This window comes from Pseudophryne corroboree, chromosome 2, assembly GCF_028390025.1.
Source record: "Pseudophryne corroboree isolate aPseCor3 chromosome 2, aPseCor3.hap2, whole genome shotgun sequence".
Lineage (NCBI taxonomy): Eukaryota > Metazoa > Chordata > Amphibia > Anura > Myobatrachidae > Pseudophryne > Pseudophryne corroboree.
In genome coordinates, this window is record NC_086445.1 from 194330734 (window position 1) to 194356067 (window position 25334).

A 25334-nucleotide genomic window follows, 5' to 3' on the forward strand; every position below is an offset into this window, starting at 1 on the left:
ACCCCCAATAAAGGAGTTGTTCTGCAGGTGGTGACCACAGACCACTTCTCAGCTCCTATGCTTTCTGGCTGATGTTTTGGTCACTTCTGAAAGCTGGCGGTGCTTTCACTCTAGTGGTAGCATGAGACGGAGTCTACAACCCACACAAGTGGCTCAGGTAGTGCAGATCATCCAGGATGGCACATCAATGCGAGCTGTGGCAAGGAGGTTTGCTGTGTCTGTCAGCGTAGTGTCCAGAGCATGGAGGCACTACCAGGAGACAGGTCAGTACATCAGGAGACATGGAGAAGGCCGTAGGAGGGCAACAACCCAGCAGCAGGACCGCTACCTCCGCCTTTGTGCAAGGAGGAACAGGAGGAGCACTGCCAGAGCCCTGCAAAATGACCTCCAACAAACCACAAATGTGCAAGTAACTACTCAAACGATCAGAAACAGATGCCATGAGGGTGGTATGAGGGCCCGACGTCCACAGGTGGGGGTTGTGCTTACAGCCCAACACCGTGCAGGATGTTTGGCATTTGCCAGAGAACACCAAGATTGGTAAATTCGCCCCTGGCACCCTGTGCTCTTCACAGATGAAAGCAGGTTCTCACTGAGCACATGTGGCAGACGTGACAGAGTCTGGAGACGCCAAGTAGAACGTTCTGCTGCCTGCAACATCCTCCAGCATGACCGGTTTGGCAGTGGGTCAGTAATGGTGTGGAGTGGCATTTCTTTTGGGGGCTGCACAGCCCTCCATGTGCTTGCCAAAGGTAGCCTGACTGCCATTAGGTACCGAGATGAGATCCTCAGACCCCTCGTGAGACCATATGCTGGTGCGGTTGGCCCTGGGTTCCTCCTAATGCAAGACAATGCTAGACCTCATGTGGCTGGAGTGTGTCAGAAGTTCCTGCAAGACGAAGGCATTGATGCTATGGACTGGCCCGCCCGTTCCCCAGACCTGAATCCAATTGAGCACATCTGGGACATCATATCTCTCTTCATCCACCAACGCCACGTTGCACCACAGACTGTCCAGGAGTTGGCGGATGCTTTAGTCCAGGTCTGGGAGTAGATCCCTCAAGAGACCATCCGCCACCTCATCAGGAGCATGCCCAGGCATTGTAGGGAGGTCATAAAGGCACGTGGAGGCCACACACACTACTGAGCCTCATTTTGTCTTGTTTTAAGGACATTACATCAAAAGTTGGATCAGCCTGTAGTGTGTTTTTCCACTTTAATTTTGAGTGTGACTCCAAATCCAGACCTCCGTGGGTTAATAAATTTGATTTCCATTGATAATTTGTGTGTGATTTTGTTTTCAGCACATTCAACTATGTAAAGAACAAAGTATTTAATAAGAATATTTCATTCATTCAGATCTAGGATGTGTTATTTTAGTGTTCCCTTTATTTATATATATATATATATATATATATATATATATATAATTAATTAATAACAATGCACATCCAGAGATTGGATGTATATATCATAACACTAGTACTAAATATTCTGGTAGAGAGAGACACTCATTCTTAACTTACACTGTCTTAAAAATGACATGTAGAATACTTAAGTCACTGTAAAATCACAGTGTTGATGAAACAGGCGGATTTACAGAGGAGACTTTGCCCTGTAGTCCCGGAGATCAGACGCAGCTACTTGAGAAGATGGCGCCCAAATCTCAGTCAGGGGAGCGAGGGAGAGTGAGGAAGCAGCTCCAGGACGGGAACACCAGCAGTAGATGACACCTGGAGCTGGGGGACGGGCTACAGATCAGCGCCTTATCCCCTATGCTGGTCCTGACCACCGGGTACTGTGGAGGCTTTATTAAAACGAATTTTACACAATCGGACCTGTGCTCCCTGCCCTGGTGGATATGGTGGGGTCCCTGTACTTACACAGTGTCCACGCCAGCAGCGCGGTCCATCTCCTAGGACCAAGACCGGAACGTGATTTAGTGGCGGGTCCCGCCTGGGGGACCCTCTTACCTCCTCTCTAAGAAGCAGCCACGCGATCCTGGAGAGCGTCAGCGGTGGTGTGTCTGGGAACCGGAGCGCCTCCGCCGCAAGTACCCGGGAACTCGCCCAGCGGTAGTATGCGGCGCTGCTGGGGAGGTGATGGAGCCACAGCACAGTATGTCACAATGACATATAAAGTGCTGAAGCCCTTGAAGTCTTCTAAAAGCTCTTTTCATGCTGCCTAGTGCAGCTCCCTTTGTTTAGTGATCTGCTCTGCAGGCACCAACTTACAAACTGAGCTCCACTGCTCAGAGGCGGGGTTATAGAGGAGGCCCTGCAATGCATCCTGGGTACAGTCAAAGCTTTAGCCCAGTGGTTCCCAAACTTTTTTGGATCACGGTGCCCTGGAGTATCAATTTTTTTTTTCACGGCACCCCTAGGCCAAAAAAGTTTCTTATTGAGAAATGTAGAAATAAATATTAAATTAATTAAATTGTGTATTTGTCATCCTAAGGTTAAGGGTGTGATGAGGGACAGTATTTGCTTCTGTTTGTCCACATTTTATGATTGGCAGCCACCAGCACTGGTTTTGTCTATTACATTGTCTATTACAGCCTTTTGGCTAAGATCAAGTGTAGTACCTGCTTGAGGGAAACACTTGGTGGAGTACCTGTTCTTACACTGGGAGCGTGAGAGGTCCCTAGTGTGGAATGGAGAAACACCTTGTGGAGTACCATGCTGGGGTGTGGCAATGCCTCTGGTTGAGAGTGGAGAAAAACTGGGCTTAGTATCCGTTGCCTTCTAAGGGGATGAAATAGGGCTTCTTGCGTGGAGCAGGAACGGCCTGGTCTAGTATCTACTCTCGTACTGGGGGTTGACCCTGGCACAGAGTGGGTATGAAGCTTGGTCTGGCTGAGAGGTCGGGAGCAGCCTGAAGCTCGAGGTGTTCTGTGCCCCTGGAACTGGAAGGGACAGGGGTGCCTGAAATGCACTGGGAATTCGGACCACCTTTGCATTAGGGCACGTTAGCACAGAGCACTTCCACCCTTCCGTCGGCACCTACTCCTTTGCCCTGGCCTTTTGGCTAGGGCAAGGATAATTTTTACTTTTCCTCCGGCCTTATGGCTGGGGCCTTATTTATTTATTTATTTATTTTTCACGTGTGTATACACTTACACATGCACTTACACTGCACCTTTTTGTGTGTGAGTCACGTTTTTGTTTCAGGGTTTAGGTGAGACCCTTATGGGCCACCCTCTCCCCTAGTTGCCTAGGCCCTCTCCTTTAGGGGAGGGCTAGAGGCTGTTTCGATCCCCAGGGGGAAGCTTCGGCCAACCCTGGGGATACCAGAGGGTCCCTCTGCACTTCGGCAAGGAGGGACCCACAGACCCTTTTTCCCCTCAGTAGGCCTTTTGGCTCTGAGGGGTCAGGGAGTAACAGGGCCCTTCTCCTTTTGGAGAGGGTCCAAAGTCCTACGCCCCCAGCACATTTTGCACAAGACACTGGGTGATGAAGCCACGCACCTCGGGCTTCAAAAATAAAATAAAAAATAAACTAAAAAATTGACCATAAATAATTTGAATTGATCCTAGACCACCAACCCTAGGCACCCCTGCAAGTACCCCTAGGCACCCCAGGGTGCCACGGCACACAGTTTGAGAACCACTACTTTAGCCTATTGGTGCCTCTGGATCAAGATCCAACTCTACACCCCGATGTATTCCCTGTGGAACACAGTGTACCCTGCTGCAGAAAGCTTAGATAAGTACCAAGTCATGTATACTCACCTCTCCGACAATGCACTGAGGTATCCAGGGGTCCAGTGATGCAGTCTTCTCCAGCACTCACCTCATTGTAGCCAGCACATGCGGTGCATTCTGTGCTTGTGCTGTGCAAAGGAGTGTACATTTCGTCTGACTGTTCACACACACAAAACATAGGATTATGCAGGCGTTAATCATTTAGGGGGTATGTTGAGTGGTCTGATGCTATGTAGTGGGATCAGATAGGCATTTAAGTACATGTGGGGAGGCACATGGGTAGCTCAAAAGCATAAACTGCGATGGGACCCAGAAACAGTGAATTGGGACCCCAATTTTTTAAAAGTAAGGGTCTCTGGGACCAACATAGTTTTTCGCTCAGCGCGATCACTGAAATGTGACACAGGTTTCAAATTTACTGCCAAAAGACCTACATTAGGGTCTGATTCAGATTTGCATGCAATGCAGATGTTTATGCAGCGATTATTGGTAATCTGTGCATTTGCCGCAATCGCACTAAACATGCACCAAGGTACTTTTATGTTGTCACTCGCAACCAAGAATGAAAATGTAGTGCTATGGATTGTTGAAGGAGGGAGGCCCCAAACCGGTATCTTGCCTAGGGCCCCAAGAGGTCTAAATCTGGCTCCGATATGGGGTTCTGTAACATTTATCGTAAAGATCTGACCGCAGTCTAGCCAGAATTCATTTGCCAATGCCTATAATTTCTGTAATGAACTTTCACGCGCACAGGAAGACTTCAGAGATTAACAAATCAATCCTAAACTTCCCTGGGCATCCTAGATGTTGCACAGGACAGCATCATACATACAGAAGAGAGGCAGCAATGAGCAAATGTTCTTCTCATTTCAAGATCACAGGAGTCTGAAAGCCTCTCATTTAAAAACCTACAAGGAAAGTAAAGAGGGGAAGAGAATTAGTGAATAGAAAAGTTTAAAATAGAAAAGATTGGCATTGGGATGTAGGGACAGCTGGAATAGCAGAGATGCTGTCAGAACACATATATAGGGTCACACCAGCAGTCTATGTTGGGCACAGTAAAAAACACAACAGGCTAATTTGCGATACGTAGTGAAACAAGGAAATAAAGAACACAAAGAGCTTGTTTTATAAAACTTTATTACAGTATGATACCCCTGAGAAAGGCAGCCAACCCCCCTCATAACACACAGAAAGACGATTCCTAGCAGATCCTTTTGGGGTGTCTAGTCACCTCTGTTTCTATCAGCTCAGCTCATACAGTCTGATCCAGCAGAAAAGAAGCCAACAAGAAATCATCCTTAGGAAAAAAAAATAATGAAAAGAAATAGAAAAATAAAAATATCACCCAATATGGGAGAAGAGAAAAGGAAACAGACACGAAAATAGTGATTGTAACAGCACCAATGGGAGTTTTGCATAGCTGACAACTGTACAACCAGATATGAAGATTCTTACAATATGAGAATACACAGGGTTGGCTATACATGGAGACAAGCAGAATTGCTTAGCGTCAGATTAAAGTCTTCACTTCAAGGCAGCTACAGACCACATCAGAGAGCCTGACCGCTACACATGTAACTGTGCTGCTTCCTACATGTCTACTTAAGGGTGAGTAGCGTGGGCACCAACGGAGAAAGCTTGTAGCCACTCAATAACGGTCTTTACTATTACGAGCAGTAGCAGCATAAACCTCCTTCAAACACACTACTCACACAACTTTCCATTGACATAGGAGTGTGCATATTCTTTGCTCAGAAAACATTGCCTTCTTGTAGTCAAAATGCCCTTCATGCATCTGTCCTCTATGCTCCGTCCCAACCCATGATTATCTGCAGATGGAGACTATATATGTGCAGACAGTTTGCAGCTCACAGTGCAGGGTTCAATCCTTCTACTCCTTTTCAACACAGAAGAGTGGGTGCGCTTCATTTTGCAAAGGTAGGGTAGCTTTATGTCCTGTGCTATTACCGGCAACTGCCTGCCTACTCGTATAGCCCACAGCGTATTTCAGCTCCTAGTGACAGGTAACTATGGGGTTCAAGGAAAGACCTCCCCTTACACTGTTAAATGGAGGACAAATACATATAGGGGGTTTGCCCAAAAGCAGACACTGTTTAATAAGGGGCATTAGAGTTACAAAAGATTCTATGTCAAGTCTTACAGTCATTTAGCAGAGAAACAGGACTGCTGCTGAAATGTACACATCAGACCATTCCTGCTTACATCATGCTTCATACTACATGTGATCTTGCCAGCTACCTACAGGCAACACCGGTCCTCCAGTGCCTCAAACATCGCTAGAAATCTCAGAATTGTCATAGGAGTGACTGTGCAAATTCTGCCACAGAAGTGGTTCAGAGGTTTAAATAACAAAACAAAAACAATCAGAATAGCCAACCCCATATTTCACTTCATATGTAATACATAGTAAAAAAAAAAAAAAAAAAATCGCTAAAAACACATTTATTGCACTTACAACACATTAAATATCAGCAAACCCTCGTGTTCATGTGTTTTTAACACTTTATGGTAGAGAACCAAGCAACACAAAAAGCACCAGATTTTCCACCGACTGTTCCCAAACAATACAGCGGTCAAAATAGTTTTTGCAAATGGATAACAAAATCAGTGCTTAGTCAGGTACGCGACAAACCCACAGCTGCAACATTTCGTTTAAGGCACTTAACGTCTTTGGTATGAAATACTGTAATCTGATAAAGAACACATTTTAGAACTTGAAACATAGCACTAAAAAAAAAAAAAAAAAAAAAACATAAAAAAAAAAAAAGATACACACAATAAAGTTACAGTTCTTGTGCTTCTGTAACCAAGCCCTAGGCCCACCCAGGTTTCCCCAATGTTGTAGGACTCCATTGTGAAGCACATGTCCCCTGAGTCTTCAGTCCCTTAGTTTTAGAGGTGGCAGACATAGAGCTGTGATTACTAAGCAGCGCTACTCCAGCACTTCCCTCCTTGAGGTCTGTTTTTGCAAACAATCTAAATACTGCTAGACCAACTTGCCCTGTCCCCACTTGGTTCTATAGATGACAGTCTCTATTGCTGTGCACAGCAGATAAAAGTTTACATTTAAGATGTTATGACAATGTAACTCTGTAGACTACTGTATATACACTGAAGGCAAAATAAAAATATACTGTATAAAGCACACAAGTGGGAACGTCTTGATTTGGTAATATGCCGTTCTGAATGATCAGCTCTGTGTTTGATTCCATTTTGAATATTAAAATATATATATATAAAATTTTCTGCACAAAAAGATTTAGTATCTACTGTACACAGAACCTCTACACAGCGTTAGCACAGACTTTCAGCTCATGGGGTACACAAAGCTCAAGCATTACCAATGTGCCTATGTCAGAAGAACCCCCCTGCTATTTTCCTACATATTTTGCAGAAAACTGCACACACATTATGTGCTAAAAGCTCAATAAGTTAACAATTTTGTTTTAAAAATACCATTTTCAACTCAATTTAAATTCAATCTGCCCCCCACCCCCGCCCCCCACAATTTCAACATGGGTCCACAGTTTCTGACGTCGCATATATAGTCTTTTGGTTATCTCTGAGAATCCCAGTCATATCTGAGCAAAGGAGGATCAACGCTGTACACAAAGTGAGGCAGCAATCGGCAATGTCTATACTTTGCTTCTTGCATCTCCGAAGGCAACTTCAAAAGTGAACCAAAAAAACACAACAGGAAAATCAGGTGATATCCAGCACCAAAAAAAGTGGTTTAGATCGGGATGGACCAACACATCTTCCACGCACATTCCTGTTTTGGACTATCTGAAGGGGGAAGTCATGATTTTTATTTTATTATTTTGTCCTCACCATTGAACTCAAACACTTTGCATTCAGTGGAACCCTGGGCGATTCAGTCATAGTGTTCCAGCGGCAACAGGTCCTTTCAAAACACCCAGAAACATTTGTGGAAAAACATGTGAAATTTTGTCTCCCTCCCAGACAATGTAGTGTCAACTTGAAAGATGAGTGGCGACTGTTCTTTCACCTTCCCTTTTGGAGATTTTTTGGCAGTGCAAGGGATGAGGCCATATGCGCAGTCTAGGCCTCAGAGGCAGCCTGGGGTTTGAGTTCAGCTTTTTCCATAGCAGTTCCATAGGGCAAGGAGCGTTTAAAGAAACCAAGCTGTGTGGAAACAAACAATACATGAATGCGCAATGTAAAGGAAACTAGACGGAAAACAAAATAATCACAACCAGGCACCAAATATACAAACACCCCAAATGAATACTGAAAGCAATAAATAGGCCAATAGCTAGGAAATTCCCCCATGGTTAAGGGAAAAGACTTAAAAATGGGGGCACGCGGTTGAGTGCTCACCTCCCTGTGCAGCCGGGCAGACACGGATCTGAAAGTCCGTGCAGGGAGGTGAGTTGGCCGCAGCTTCTGGAGGGTGCTGCTGCCGGCAGGGCATCAATAAGATGCCACCCCCAATAATGAGGTGCAGGGTAGGTGGCCAGGACACACAGTGCAGGGTCTACGGCCGCAGCAGGGAAACAGAAGGTGCGGGTCTACAGCCGCAGCACACTAGGTGCACGGGCTACGGCCGGGAGACACAGGTGCCGGCAGCACACATCACTTCAGCAGCTGGCCAGTCCAGGGAATATGATGGGGGCGGGTTGTTTAGTCTGCCGAATCTATAAAATGCTGCCGCGGGACTCTTCATACAGCTGGGCACCCTGGCAGCCAGAGGGGAAAATTATCACTTTTAAAAGAACGGTCTTCTCAAAAAGCCCAGTTTTTCGAAAGTGACAATTTTCTCATGGGGGCATAATGAATCATGGAAACATTGTGAGAAAATAGGATTTTGGTTACCTACCGGTAAGTCCTTTTCTCATAGTCCGTAGAGGATGCTGGAGTCCACATTCGTACCATGGGGTATAGACGGGTCCACCAGGAGCCATAGGCACTTTAAGAGTTTGAGAGTGTGGGCTGGCTCTTCCCTCTATACCCCTCCTACCAGATCAGTCTAGAAACTGTGCCCGAGGAGACGGACATCTTCGAGAGAAGGATTTAACACAGACAGTGGCGAGATTCATACCAGCTCACACATACAAGGCACATCAAGCTAATTAGCTTGAAACATTCAGCAACTGCTGAAACATGAATTACCAAGTAACAATGCAGTACATATCTGGTTCAGTACAACTTTGTTTAGTTAACAGTTGCAGGAAAACGAAGCACTGGGTAGGCGCCCAGCATCCTCTACGGACTACGAGAAAAGGATTTACCAGTAGGTAACCAAAATCCTATTTTCTCTTACGTCCTAGAGGATGCTGGGGTCCACATTAGTACCATGGGGATGTACCAAAGCTCCCAGAACGGGAGGGAGAGCGCAGAGGCTCCTGCAGATCTGATTGACTGAACTTTAGCTCATCAGAGGCCAAAGTATCGAACTTGTAGAACTTTGCAAACGTGTTCGATCCAGACCAAGTTGCAGCTCAGCAAAGTTGCAATGCCGAGACAGCACGGGCAGCCGCCTAGGAAGACCCCACCTTACGAGTAGAGTGGGCCTTAACAGATTTTGGACACGGCAGTCCTGCCGTAGAATAAGCGCGCTGGATAGTGAACTGAATCCAGCAAGAAATAGTCTGCTTAGAAGCAGGCCACCCAATTTTCTTGGGATCATATAGGACAAACAGAGAGTCCGACTTTCTGTGACGAGAAGTTCTCTTCACATAAATCTTCAGAACCCTTACAACATCCAAGGACTTTGATGTAATTGAGGAGTCAGTAGCCACTGGCACCACAATAGGTTAGTTGATATGAAATTCCGACAACCTTCGGAAGAAACTGCTGACGTGTACGGAGCTCGGCTCTATCTTCGTAGAAAATCAAGTAAGGGATTTTACAGGATAAAGCCCCCAATTCGGACACGCGTCTAGCAGAAGCTAAGGCCAACAACGTGACCGCCTTTCCTGTAAGAAATTTGACCTCAACCTCCTGTAGAGGCTCAAACCAATACAACTGGAGGAACTGCACCACCACGTTAAGGTCCCAAGGCGCTGTAGGCAGTACAAAGGGAGGTTGGATGTACAGAACTCCCTTCAAAAAAGTCTGAACCTCAGGGAGGGCAGCCAATTGTTTATGGAAGAAAATGGATAGGGCCGAAATCTGGACCTTCACAGATCCCAAACTCAGGCCCATATCCACATCTGCTTGCAGAAAGAGGAGAAAACGTCAGAGTTGAAATTCCACCGTAGGAAACTTCTTGGATTCACACCAAGAGACATATTTCTTCCAAATACGATAGTAATGTTTAGACATTACCCCTTTCCTAGCCTGGGTAGGAATGACCTTCTTCGGAATGCCCTTCCGAGCAAGTATCAGGCGCTCAACTTCCATGCCGTCAAACGTAGCCGCGGTAAGTCTTTATAGGCAAACGGCCCTGCTGCAGCAGGTCCTCCCGAAGAGGAAGAGGCCTCGGTTCATCTCGCAGTAGATTCAGAAGGTCCACGTACCAAGCCCTTCTCGGCCAGTCTGGAGCAATGAGGATCGCTTGAACCCTTGTTATCCTTATGAGCTTTAGGATTCTTGGGATGAATGGGAGTGGTGGAAACACGTACACTGACAGGAACACCCACGGAGACACCAGGGCGTCCACTGCCACTGCTTATGGGTCCCTCGACCTGGAATAATAACGCTGAAGCTTCTTGTTGAGACGAGAGGCCATCATGTCTATTTGGGGTAATCCCCAAAGTCTGCTGAGGAAGTCTGCTTCCCAGTTGTCTACTACCCGGAATGAAGATGGCTGACAGCCCCAACGCGTGTTTTTCTGTCCAGAGGAGTATTCTTGTGACCTCTGACATTGCCGCTCTGCTCTTCGTTCCGCCCTGTTGGTTTATGTAAGCCACTGTTGTTACGTTGTCCGACTGCACTTGAATGGCCCGATTTCTTAGAAGAGGGGTCGCCTGAAGAAGACCGTTGTAGACGGCTCTTAGTTCCAGGATGTTGATGGGCAGGCCGGCTTCCAGGCTTGACCACCATCCTTGGAAGGTTACTCCTTGAGTGACTGCTCCCCAGCCCCGTAGGCTCGCATCCGTGGTTAGAAGGACCCATTCCTGAATCCCGAACCTGCGGCCCTCCAGAAGGTGAGGTAATTGTAACCACCAGAGGAGCTAAATCCTGGCCTTCGGCGACAGACTAATTCTCTGGTGCATGTGGAGACGAGATCCCAACCACTTGTCCAAAAGATCCAGTTGGAAGGTCTGAGCATGGAACCTCCTGTACTGGAGAGCCTCTTAAGAGGCCACCATCTTTCCCAACAGGCGAATGCATTGATGAACCGACACCCGGGCTGGCTTCAGGACATCCCGGACAATAGTTTGTATCACCAACGCCTTTTCCTGCGGAAGAAACACCTTCTGCACTTCTGTCTCCAGGATCATTCCCAGAAAGGGCAACCTCTGGGTTGGTTCCAAATGTGACTTTGGAAGGTTCAGAATCCAACCATGACTCTTGAGGAGGCGTTGAGAACAATGGACTGCAGCAGCTTCTCCTTGGACGATGCCTTTATCAGCAGTTCGTCCAGATATGGAATGATTTTCACCCCTTGTTTGCGGAGGAGAACCATCATCTCTGCCATCACCTTGGTAAACACCCTTGGTGCTGTGGAAAGGCCGAATGGCAGGGCCTGGAACTGGAAGTGACAGTCCAGCTATGCGAAACAGAGATAAGCCTGATGCGGCAGCCATATCGGAATGTGGAGGTACGCATCCTTGATATCCAGGGATACCAGGAATTACCCCTCTTCCAGACCTGATATCACCGCCCTGAGAGACTCCATCTTGAACTTGAACTCCTTTAGAAAGGGGTTCAATGATTTTAGGTTCAGAATGGGCCTGACCGAACCATCCGGTTTCGGTACCACGAAAAGGTTCGAATAGTAACCTGTGGCCTGCGCAGGAGGAAGAACTGGCACAATAACCTGTGCCTCCACCAGCTTTTGGACAGCTTCTTGTAATATAATGCTGTCTGCCAACAGAGCTGGTAAGCCTGATTTGAAAAAACGATGAGGAGGGAGACTTTGAAATTCCAGCCTGTATCCCTGGGATACAATATCCATCACCCAGGGATCCAGGCCGGACGATACCCAGACGTGACTGGAGTGTGAGTCTCGCTCCCACCGGCTCCACCTCCAGGCGGCGTGGTCCACCATGATGCGGAGGACTTTGGTGTACCTGAAACAGGCTTTTGTTCCTGGGAACCTGCAGCGGCAGGATTCTTGGACTTAACTCGACCTCCCCTAAAGAAGGTATGGGACGGTCTGGCCTTTCTAGGCTTGTTAGGCCGAAAGGACTGTGTTGCAGATGAAGAGAAGGGTTTCTTCGGAGCAGGTGCTGCTGAGGGAAGAAACGGAGACTTACCCGCTGTAGCCGTGGATATCCACGCGTCTAGAGCTTCCCCAAAGAGAGCCTGACCCGTATAGGGTAGAGACTCCACACTTTTTTGGATTACGTGTCGGCCGACCACTGGCGCAGCCACAGTCCCAGACGAGCTGAAACAGACATGGAAGATATTCCCGCAGCCATGAAACCAAGGTCTTTCATGGATTCTACCAAAAAAACCTGCTGAATCATGTATGTTGCGTAAAAATAATGCAACATCATCCTTATCCATCGTATCCAAATCATCAAATAAGGTAGCCGACCACTTTACTAAAGCCTTTGCAACCCATGCATTAGCAATAGTGGGACGTAATATGGCCCCTGAAGAAGTGTACATTGATTTAAGTGTGTTATCAATTTTTCAATCAGCCAGCTCCTTTAAGGCGGTAGATCCTGGAACAGGCAAAACCACCTTCTTTGTTGATGCATCTGTGTCCAGACTCTCAAATCCGCGGGTTTTCCCAATTTTTCTCAAATATAGCATTCAATTCCTTTGACGCAGCGAAGGTTAGCAAGGCATTTTTATTTTCAGTGAAAAAGGCCTCCTCAACCTTGTCAGGTGTGGTATCATTAATATTCAACACATTCCTGATAGCCTCTATCATCAATTGCACCCATTTTGCAAGAGATGCACACCCCCGCGACACATCTCCATCACCGTCTGTGGTGTCAGAATCGGTATCCGTGTTGTCTTGTGTGACATGTACAAGCGCACGCTTATGGGGGTATATAGCGGAGCGTCCCGAGGTACCAGAACCTGGCCATACTGCCATAGAGTTCTGTAATTCCTGGGTTGCAGATTCACTACTTGCAACCCTGTCAGAAATCTGAGAAATCCAAGATTTGATAGAAGAAAAGCACTCAGGCTCCCTTGCTGGTATCTGTGCTAAACCAGTGCTATCCTGAATACATGGAATGGGATCATCCTGGGAGGACAAATCCTCTGCAGCATATGACACAGTGTCCCTGGACATAGCTAAAGGAGACCACCAAACACTCCACACACACACACACACACACACACACACACACACACACACACGAGAGCAGACAGAGTTTCCTCCCCAAGAATGGCAAGAGAGACACAGAGATTGGAGCCAACCCACACACAGCGCTTTTACTAAAGGGAGACCCCTTATCAGCATTGACTGTGCACCTTAATAGGACACACAGTCGTATTACAGCCTCCCCCAGGGCGCCCCCGCACCATGTACCGCTGAGCCTTCCCAGGAGCGCAGTTAATACTGCGCTCCCTCCCCGCTGCCGCCATCTTCACACCGGCCCCCCGCTTGCTAGGGGGGTCGGCGTCTCACTCGCCACTTCTTCAGCTCTGTAAGGGGGTGGCGGCATGCTGCTGGGGCGAGCGATCCCGTGTGACGGGGAGCGTTCCGACTCATGTGGTGCTCAGTGTCCAGTCAGCGGAGACAGTGGCTCAGACCCCGCAGGGTGGACACTGCTCTCCCCCTTAGTCCCTCGCTGCAGGGAGACTGTTGCCAGCAGCCTCCCTGTAAAATAAAAAACTCTGACAACTTTTTACTAGGAAAACTCTGGAGAGCTCCCCTAGCTGTGATCGGCTCCTCCGGGCACATTTTCTAAACCAAGCCTGGTAGGAGGGGCATAGAGGGAGGAGCCAGCCCACACTCTCACTCTTAAAGTGCCAATGGCTCCTGGTGGACCTGTCTATACCCCATGGTACTAATGTGGACCCCAGCATCCTCTAGGACAGTGATGGCTAACCTTGACACTCCAGCTGTTGTTGAACTACATATCCCAGCATGCCCTGCTACAGTTTTGTTATTTGGCCATGCTAAAACTGTAGCAGGGCATGCTGGGATGTGTAGTTCAGCAACAGCTGGGGTGTCAAGGTTAGCCATCACTGCTCTAGGATGTAAGAGAAACTACAATGAGAATTGAAAACTAAAAATTCTCATTGCACAATTTTTTCATGATGAATATGCCCCATGGAAACAAACAGCTATGCATTACATAGAAAGACTGTTTGACATTCATTCTAAGACGGTAATTTAGCTTTCTTCCTTATACAGATGCTGTTTCCCACTCTGCTTCTACATTCCCTGATGCAACGTTTACTGTGTACACAGCTTTATTTTCTGCCTCCCTTCAGTGTGCCTTCTTTGTCCATACACCTATAATCAGGCGGATAGTTACAGTATATGCCCCATGTGTTATGACGCAGCACTGCGGTGTGGTCTGCATTGCCACTACAGAGGAGTCCTTATACACCTCTCCTTTTTGCGTCATATGGTGACGATTCCTGTGCTGTGCATTGTTTCCACCATTAGTTAGCACAGAGGTTCCCAAACTGTGTGCCGTGGCTCCCTGGGGTGCCTCGGGACACTTGCAGGGGTGTCCTGGGTTGGTGGTCCAGGACCAATTCAAATTATTCATGGTCAATATAATAGGCAAAACCAGTGCTGGTGGCAGCCAGTCATAAAATATGTGGCCAAACAGAAGCAAATCTTGTCCCTCACCACACAACTGACCCTAAGGATGACATATAAATGCTACTTAATGTAATATTTCTTTCTAAATTTCTCAATAAGAAAGTTTTGGCCTAGGAGTGCCGTGAAAAAAATTCTGATATTCTAGGGCACCGTGATTCAAAAAAGTTTGGAAACCACCGAGTTAGCATATAAGGCCTGACTCAGAGATGTATGCTAATGCCGCTGAAGATGCCTGGATTTGTATAGACACACCTGCCTGTGGTTTAGCAGATCAGTCAGTTAGACATATAATCATGCAGCATGGCTGCAGGAAGAGAGATGCCAGTGCCACTGTTACTACGTATGGTATCGCAGACGCAGGCGGAAACATACCCCGAAAACGGTCACAACGACAGGCCTGTGTTTGTCGCCACTACCCGTAAGGGTCCCCAAACAGTGCCTAACAAACAGTTTGCAAATAAATCCTCTCTGCAACTGCTGCCACAAGACCGGCACAACACATGCGCTGTGCAACCTGGAAGCGTGCGCAGTGGCACTGAGAGGGGAGGAGGGGGGGGCACCAGGATCCGGGCCTGTTGGAGGGGCCCGGATCCTGGTGCCCCCCCCCCCTCCTTATTGTAGGCAGAGGTACTAGGATCAGGGAGAGAGGAGTGACTGCTGCAGCAGCAGCCTCTCTTCCCAGCCTGGCACATACAATGCTGTCACTTCTCTCTTTCCCTGCATGCTGCTTGATATGCGGGTGCGATCGCACCTGCCCGCCATGCGCGCCCATCTGCCCCCGTGCCAGCGCTGATAATACCTCAAAACTGTGATAACATCAGGTTTGCGCATAATTGTGGCCCATAGTGTACTAGTTACTTCAGAATAGTACTATAGTACTTTTAGAGCAATGCAATGGCATAAAGATCACAAATTAAGCATAACGATGCATGGCATGGGTCACTGGTATTGTGTACTTTTTCTTCAACTTTGTGGCTTAGTTCGCCTATAGTGCACTAGGTACTTAGGATTAGTGTTTTGGTGTGACTACCTTGCAAATTCCATGGCACGCTAAACTGGACTATTTGGCACAATTTGAAGCTAGGGCTGTGTGTACACATGTAAATGCAGAGAGAATCTGTACATCAACAAATAAATCATCTCCTCATATGTAAGACATGGATAGAAGGCACAGAACAGAGCTAGAAAAACAAAGCAATATATGTAGTAAAACATGAAAGTTGCAGAAAGCCAGAGACAAGCCAATAAAATTGTAAGCCATCTTATATTTGCCTCATACTATGTGCAGCTTGAAAATTGTGGAAAGACTTATGTACACCCCTCATTATACAAATAATGAAACCCAGCTTATCACGTGTCTGGAGGTGAGGAGGGTGAACAGGAAACAGAACTATGCAAAACATCTGACACCCATATTAGGACTAACCTTGTATAGAACATAAATAAGTAAGGCAAGCAGCAACAGCCCGATTAATATGGCCAGTATTATGATCCACAGCGGTACACCATAACTGCTCTCTGGTTTCAGCCAGTGAATAGTTGTATTAACCTGTAACACAAAGGTCAGATTGTAACTTATGCTTCGTGTTCTAGGAGAGACACCAGACTTTAAGGTGAGATAACTATTGCAGTATCTATTCTATAAGGTCAGATCAACTTTCCAAAAAAGAGTAAATTGTGTACCCAGCACAGGGCCAAATTCAGGTTTCGTAGGTAGGGAGGTTCCTTCTAAGCTCACATGTATGTATGTATGTATGAATGAATGAATGTATGTATGTATGTATGTATGTATACACACACACACACACACACACACACACACACACACACATTACATAGAATACAAACATACACAACAGACTCACACATACCCACTTACTTGGAGCCATAGGAGGTCAGTGATGGGCAGGTGTACATTTCATCATTAGGCCCTGCCCCCATGGCAGAATGCAGCAATTAGCGGGTCAGTAGGGAGGGGGCAAAGCCAATGACTGGATTCTATAAGAAACAGTCATACTGGCGCCGTTCCCTTTCCGCAGACCTGGGATTCCTGCCACCCCATCCCATGCATGTGCCACAAATTAAAATTATACCCTGCATACCTTAAAAGGTTGAAAGTGTTTCTGTATACAAACATATTATGCATGTATTTATAAAAATAATGCTTCACCCGCTGCAGGTGTTATTGGGGCCATGAATTTCAAGCCATCTGGGGGGGAGGGTGTGTGTGCAAACCACACCCAGCTGTTACCCTTCCGGGGGTGACCCCAATGTGTGGGCTCCTCCTCAGTAACAGGGAGCCGGGTGCAGCACTGTGACATTATTGTGCTGCGTCTGGCTACGGTCACTGAGTAGGAGCCAGCAGAGCCTCTAGGGCAGGGCTGGCCAAACCAGTCCTCGAGAGCTACCAACAGTTCACATTTTCCAGACCTCCTAGCTGGTGCACAGGTGTAGGCATTACTAATTAAGATGTGCTGCATTCATTCCTAACTGACAATCCTATAGGTCTCCAGGAGGCCTGGAAAACATGAACTGTTGGTAGATCTCGAGGACCGGTTTGGCCAGCCCTGCTCTAGGGGAAGCCCAGCATTTCTGTGAATTCTGAGCATGCCACTGAAGTAAAGACCATGGGCACACCACAAGGCCACGTCCTCCCCTCTCCAGATGCCACACCCCCTTTTCGGGGATGCACGCAAGTGGTTTAGGTAGCGTGCCAGGTGTCACGGTTACATTTTAAATAAAGTCAGCCCCATGGATGAATAGATTAGGTAAATAAAGTCATTGATGTGTCCCCAAATTTCCTTCAGAGTAAATTGTTCCGATTCAGTATTAGGTTGTCACAAATGTCACAACTCAAATCTTACTAAATACTTGCAAACAGTTTTGAATTGTGACATTTAATACTGAATCTGGACAATTTATCCTGAAGGAACTTTGGGGACACATTGGTGACTGTATTTACCTAATCTATTCATTCATGAGTTTGACTTTAGTTAAGCTGGAATTTCATGGGCCCAATAACACCTGATGTGAGTGCCGCATTATCTTTATAATGATTGCTTTGAGTCTGGGACTCTTCTCACGTGCAGGTAGCCCCTTTGGATTAATACAGAATACCAGGGCGGTAATCTCACTACACTGTATAAATATTACGCATGTAGCAAGTTACTCTGTGCATGCTTATGTTGCCATTGCTGTCTGTTCCGATTGTAACCGGGTGTCCGGCCCACACTGGGCCCTATTCTGAGGGGCACATAATACGTTCCCAATTACATTTGCTTCCTGCTACTGGAAGTCCCATCTACGTGTGTAACTGCACCGCCGCCGCTAGTGCTCCGCTTCTGAGAGCGCCACTTATCACTGTGCTAATTATCTGCACCAGCCCTGACCTTTGTGCAGGAGATCAGACCGACTCTGCAAACATTCAGCTCATACGTTTCACCAATGATTCAGTAGGAAACATACCTGATGTGTTCCCTGTGGATACTTTGCGGGCAGGATTTTGTACGGTAGCCGCTGAATGTGATACGCTGCTTCACACTGCAGAGCAAATCCCTGGTTCTCTTTCTAAAAGCAAAGAACACAAGCAATACAACATTACACAGCTCATATATACAACTACTGTATCACCACTATGGTTATACAAAGCCTCATACATCCAACCATAGCAGCAACAAAGGAAGTATTATTCAAAACAAATGTAAAAACAGTGCTTCCAATACACAAGTGGCAGTATTTGGCCTCCTATAGGAGAATAAGACCCCCCCCCCCCCCCAATACTCCTTAGAGCAGAGGTTCTCAAACTCGGTCCTCGGGGGCCCACACGGTGCATGTTTTGCAGGTCTCCTCACAGAATCGCAAGTGAAATAATTAGCTCCACCTGTGGACCTTTTAAAACGTGTCAGTGAGTAATTAATACACCTGTGCACCTGCTGGGTTACCTGCAAAACATGCACTGTGTGGGGTCCTGAGGACAGAGTTTGAGAACCTCTGACTTAAGGTGGGTACACACTGTTAGATATATCTGCAGATCAATTGATCTGCAGATATATCTATGTACGGATCGAGCAGTGTGCTGTGCATACACACAGCCCGATCCGTCGGGGGACTGACGTCATGAACTGGGCGGGCGCTCGCGCCCGCCCAGTTCACCTGTCAATCCCCGCCGGCCGCCGCAGCATGTGTACGGGCGGTCGGACGACCGCCCTGTACACACACAGCGACGCGCCAATATATCGTTAGATATATTGGCTGTCGGCTGTGCTGCGCGGCCGACGCGATACGTCTGTGAACGACGGAGTTCACAGACGTATCGCCCGTACACACTGGCCGACGGTCCCGCGATGTATCGGCCGTTCAAGAGAACGGCCGATACATCGACCAGTGTGTACGGGCCTTTAGAGTCACAAATACTATTTTAACTCCATTACTTTTTGTTTTTATTTTGTGAAAACCAACCCTTGATTCATGAAAATGGATTTTTACATTTGATTTGTTACTTTTTTCTGTATTTGAATCAATTTGAGTTACTCTCATTAACATTAGTGCACTTATCAGCGCAGGCAGCAATTTTATGAGGGTGCAGCCTGTAGCATTAGGGTACATCATATTCCTATGAATATTAATCCAGGCCAAAAAATACTGTATCATCGCAGACAGATTCTAGATGAAAGCCATTATTCAAATACTTTGTTTACAAATCGTTAACACTTGTAGCTGTTTGTGTAGTTTGCTGCAAAACTGGACATTAAAGAAAAAAAGAAAAAATAGAATGAGGTGTTTAACGGAAGTTTGAATTTTCTTACAGCCACCAGGTGGTGCTAGCCATTCTAAATTAGATTTCCTAACCACTCAGCTATCTGCTCTGTGTAACAGCATGTTTAAATGACCTGTACAACATGTATTTATGGGAATTTGTGAATACTTTTACCAAACAATGCACCATGAGCTTTTCCGCAAAAGTGCAAAAAAAAAAAACAGGAACCACACCGTAGCGCACCAAACGATGTTCTAATAACTTTTCAGCAGTGGAGGGTTTGGTAGAAACATGGCATACCTGTAAGAAAGTGTGTGCCCAGACCCGGAAATGGACTTTAAGGATTGCCCGCTGCTGCTTCTCCAGCGCCCCAACATCACAGCGAAGGTGGAAGCAACCTTTGTGGTGTTGATTACATTTCTACAGAGAGTTATAGGACAGGTTCAGAATAGCATACAAATACAGAAGAGTGTTGGTGTAGTATCTGAAGTGCTCACATATACTCCTGGGGTACCTGCACATCTCCAGCCTGATTACCCTGAAAAGCGAAGGATAGTCACTGTATATACTACAGTGAATATACAGGGTCATTATGTACAAATAGCCTAGATATTAAACAGTATAGGACATCTCTAGATACTATCGTATCACTGTATGGCCAACATTTACTAAACAATGAACCATTAGATGTAGGAATTCCATCTGTTTGAATTAGCCACTACATATTCAGGTCGATAACCGCATGTTAAGTAAACATGCAAAGCAAAAGAAAGAGGAGAAAGAATGTCGCTTTGTTGGCGCAAAACAAAGAGATATTCTTCCTCCTCTTTCTTTTGCGTAATACAACTTGTCGCTGGTAGCACCCCCGAACATCCAGTAATAAGGGGATGATTCTTTGACTGATATGAATCGGGGTTTTCCTTCCCTTTCAGATAATACTAACAATTACTCAGCTGGTGCAGAGCACATCCCATTCCCCCATTCCTTTTATGCTGTGAACATGCAAAGTAAGGAACTTTGTTAGGTAAATCCATTCATCTGAGAAGACCAAAATCAATGTGTAAATACTAAACGTAAATGCAACTGGCTACATGGTACGGCAGTCATACCCATGGTATTTAGAGGTCTATTCATGAAGCAGTGAAAAAAGTGGAGAAGTGAGCATGTGGAGAAGTTGCCCATGGCAACCAATCAGCTGCTCTCTACAATTGTATAGTATGTAAATTATAACTGTTACTTCAATGCAGATTGGTTGCCATAGGCAACTTCTCCACACTTTTGAAGCTTTATGAATAGGCCCCTTACTCCGCATGGGCAAAACACTCACCAGAACATGTGACCCTCCGGCAGGGACTCGGGAAGTGTCTCTGCGTTCCACGTGATGGGCAGTCTTCGCCGAGTCTTGCTCCTTTGAATACTGAATACAGAGATGCGGAAAGAGAAAGTTAACATACAGTAAGACCAGAGATTACATAATATAATGCTGCCAGAAAGGCGATGACAGATCTCCTACTGCTTACCTGCAGTTGAAGTGGATTGACAGGTTGATTAGTGGTACAGTTGGCCAAGCCTTGCACAGAATAGTTCATAACATACATCACATGGTCTTCAACATGCATCATTGGGCAACTCAGTGTTAAGATACCATGACTAATAGAACTTGGTCCCAGGTTCGCCAGCTGGTGGAGGGGGAAAAAAAAAGTAGCTTGATGGCTCTTTACACATTAGGTGTGCACAAACGTGTCACAGGTCATTTCTCATTCCTAACTAGTTCACGTCAAACTCTGCTATCTTACCTCATACACATGATTAACCTCTGGCCCTGCTTCTTCCACCTGAGTGGGTTGTCTGATTGTCTTCCAGTTTGCAAGTGGGAATATAACGCTATCTGGCTTTGAAACCCTGAAAGGGAAGTACAGATAAATTATTCCAGTTCTGGAGACCCTAAACATCTCTTCACATATATAAATCACAAATGACTCAGCGAGAACAAAAGGAGAACTCTCAAAACAGGTAAATGAAGATTCTGCAGACAGATCTCATGTATCTTTAGTCCAGTTACGGGAAGGAGTTTTGTGAGGAGATCAAGCAATCAATTCTATATATATTTTGCAAACTACAATATATGGGTATTGCTATAGTACATAGACCAGGGCTGGCCAAACCAGTCCTCAAGATCTACCAACAGGTCATGTTTTCCAGGCCTCCTGGAGATCTGTAGGCTTGTCAGTTAGGAATGAATGCAGCACATCTTAATTGGTAATGACTACACCCGTGTACTAGCTAGGTGGTCTGGAAAATGTGAACTGTTGGTAGATCTTGAGGACTGGTTTGGCCAGCCCTGACATAGACAAAGGGACGGAGGAGGGCAGTGGGTACTCTTTACCCAGGTCTGAGCTTGTTGGAGGGGCCTGGCTGGGAGTTGGCACGGATTGGACATCTCCCTATGATTTTAGTGGTACAAGTTTAGTGCATTAACAGTGCAGAAGAGAAGCATATTTCCAGGTATTTTTTATAACAGAGATCAGGTATCAGGCTAAACCAAGCGAAAATAAAAATGTAACTTTGATAAAAGTGGTGGTACTGCAGTGATAAGGAGGTTGGACTACCATCTGAAGCTTAGACTTACACCTCTTCAGTTTCTCCCACTGTCCGACAAGTTGGCGCGCTCACTAGAGTGTGTCCAGAACGGTCCACTGAAGCACACACATAGAAAACCAAGGTGTTTTGTACTGTACTTCACAAATGGCCAACTGTGCGTTTACACTGGCTCACAAATTAGACAAAGGAGAATGTAGTAACTTGTTTGAAAAAAGATCTATATAAATAATGCCTTGTTTTTAACCATCTACCAGTCCCCATTCTGATCTTCTACATAAACATTATCTGACTGACTGTTAACAGAGTTCCAAACAAATTCAATTATTGGCAGGATGTGTGTTTTTGTCCTTTGAATAGGAGGTGGCTGAACTGCCCTGGGCCACAGTTTAACCTAATTAGTGCTTTTAACAAAAACAAACATAACTGGAGCCTTACAGTGCCGGAGGGAAGCAGAGCCTCCATAAGGTGATAAGCGGGGAAACAAAAGGTACATTACATGAACAAGTGGTGATCCTGTCAGCAGCAACACAATATACCAATCACACATATGAAAAACCATGAATAAAGAAACATGAAGAGCTCGTTATTTCCTCATTAGCACCATCTGTGCCTTTCTGGAATTCAAATTTGAATGAAGGTTAAAGTTTTTCATTGTGCTTATTCTGTATACGTCATGGGGCTCAAGATTTGGACCAAAGTATTTTACCATATTTAGGAATTCCTCTTTTCACAACTACCCTTGCCTACATAAGATTGGTTTGGTCTGGTTTGCAAAGCAGGGGCATATGACTGGCTTTGGCATTCAGTAGGCATGGCCAAGGGCTGGGCCTCTGGGGATCCCAGCCCATTCCAGACTTGTGACGCTGTCAGCACAGACGTGTGTGTGTGTGTGTGTGTGTGTGTGTGTGTGTGTGTGTGTGTGTGTGTGTGTGTGTGTGTTCCAGTAGATTGACTGGATGGCTGCAACAAGGACTCATTTTCCTGAGGAAGCTGAGTGACCATAGCCCAGGGAAACACGTTGAGCTTGTATCTGGACTCCTGTTACTCCTTTGGACTTTGCCATTCTCTTTGGAACAGTCTGCAGCTTTCTGTATACCTAGTGGACACTCCTTCAGCCCATTCATCTGCAAGTTTGGTTGCTAAAGGGACAGTTTGGGTATACAGAATTCACACAGGAGCCAGTTTGATGTGACCTAGCTAGTGGTTGTTTTATACCTCGTATTTTTATTTTTATTGTGGTTTTTAAATATATATACATTTTCTTTACCATATACTGTCCATCATATATTAACTGCATATTCTAACACTGGTTTCACTACTTCTTGTTCTTTTGATATTTTATTTTTTTATAGGCCTGGTAACCATAAAGGAGGTGGAGTTGGACTATTACTTTCCCAATCTTTCACATACACTATTCTACCACAGGTTCCATCACTCACATTTACATCATTTGAAGTACAATACATCAGCGTTTGCTCTCCTTTCTCTCTGTGTGTTGCAGCTATCTATCGCCCACATGGGCATCCCAAACAATATCTAGAAGATTTTTCTGCCTGGCTCCCTCACTTTCTATACTCTGACATCTCCATAATCATGGGTGATTTCAACATTGCTATTGATTGTCCAAAATCTGCTGCTCATGCCTCCAAACTACTCTCTCTAACCTCCTCTCTCGGCCTCTCCCAATGGACTGACTCCTCTACTCATCAGGAGGGCCACTGCCTTGATCTAGTATTCACCAGACTATGCTCCATTTCTGAACTCACTAACACTCCTTTCCCCGTTTCAGATCACAACCTTATAACCTGCATGCTCTCCTCCATTAATTCAAACTCTATTTTGCTGAAGTACTAAAATCCTCTACAAACCCGCAGAAATATTCACCTCTCCTGAGATGGCTGTATCACACCTGAACCAGACCCTAGAACTAGCCCTTGATGAAGTGGCTCCAGCTACCCATCACACTCCACGTAGGTCTAGATGTCAACCATGGCACTCTAAATTAACAAGACATCTCCAAAAACTTGCATGTAAACTTGAACGTCAGTGGTGCAAATCTCGTATTTCAAGCGACTTCCTTACATATACTGTAAGACTGTCCACCACTCTTATAGAAATGCCATAGACACTGCCAAACAAACATATTTCCAAATTCTTCTCTGCTCAAGCCTCTAACCCCAAATTACTCTTTAATACATTTAAATCACTTCTGAATCCTCCCTCACCTACCCCACCAGCCACTATCAAGGCACAAGATCTTGCTTCCTACTTCAAGGAGAAGATTGATAAGATCCGAGATGACATGGTATGCTCAGTTCTTTGACCTGCTCAGTTCTTTACCTGAACCCTCTAGCACTCTCTCTTCATTTGATCCCACAAATGAAGATGAAGTATTATCACTCTTCTCATCCTGCTTCTCTACTACCTCTCCTCTTGATCCTTCACCCGCACAAATAAATAAAGCTCTGTCTCCAGTGCTCATGCCTACCTTAACTAATATCTGTAATCTCTCTCGCTCTACTGGTATTTTTCTTTCACTGTTCAAGCATGCAGTGATTACTCCATTTTGAAAAAACTAAATTCGGACCCTAACTCTCTCTCAAACTACTACCCTATCTCTCAGCTCCCTTGCCTTGAGAGACTTGCCTACACTCGACTCACACACTTTCTTAACTCTCACAATTTATTGGACCCACTTCAGTCAGGCTTCCGTTTCCAATACTCCACAGAGACAGCACTGACTAAAGCAGTTAATGATTTGGTCACTACAAAGTCTAAAGGCCATTACTTCTTATTCTTCTAGATCTATCTGCTGCATTTGACACTGTTGACCACTCTCTTCTCATACAAACACTACAATCCCTAGGTCTTAAAGACACAGCCCTTTCTCAGTTCCTATCCTACCTATCTAATCGCTCCTTCAGTGTTTGCTTCTCTGAATCTACCTCCTCTTCGCTACCTCTTTCAGTTGGAGTACCACAAGGCTCGGTCTTGGGTCCTCTGCTTTTCTAAATCTATTACCTCATCTCTTGGTAAACTAATCAGCTCTTTTGGATTTCAGTATCATCTGTTCACAGATGATACTCAAATCTACCTATCCTCCCCTGATTTGTCTCTATCTGTGATGGGCAGGGTCACTGAATGCCATTCTGCCATTTCATCTTGGATGACATCTCGTCACCTCAAACTTAATATTTCAAAAACAGAGTTAATTACATTTCCACCGGACAATAGTTGGTACCAACCTGATCTTTATCACTGTTGAAAACTCGAAAATCAACCCTACCCCTCAAGCTCGCTGCCTAGGTGTCTTCCTTGACTCTGATGTGTCCTTTGTTCCCCACATTCAATCTGTCTCAAAATCATGTTACATGCAT

At 45.8% G+C, this 25334-nt stretch overlaps 1 protein-coding gene across 2 annotated transcripts in view; it reads right to left on the reverse strand.

Moving 5' to 3' along the window:
• The window catches only part of ITGA5 (integrin subunit alpha 5), a 210747-nt gene that overhangs the window by 54113 nt on the left and 131300 nt on the right, over positions 1-25334 (reverse strand). Inside the window, exons 24-30 of one of the 2 annotated variants that reach the window (XM_063952191.1) lie at positions 21153-21258; positions 20877-21035; positions 20684-20773; positions 19657-19776; positions 18066-18167; positions 16027-16149; positions 4827-7873 (exon numbers count right to left, since the gene is read on the reverse strand). In XM_063952191.1, coding sequence (XP_063808261.1) covers positions 7790-7873; positions 16027-16149; positions 18066-18167; positions 19657-19776; positions 20684-20773; positions 20877-21035; positions 21153-21258 — 784 coding nt within the window. In that variant the 3' untranslated portion in view covers positions 4827-7789. Of the gene's footprint in view, positions 1-4826; positions 7874-16026; positions 16150-18065; positions 18168-19656; positions 19777-20683; positions 20774-20876; positions 21036-21152; positions 21259-25334 lie in introns of those variants that run through there. The other variant, XM_063952190.1, reaches the window with a different exon arrangement.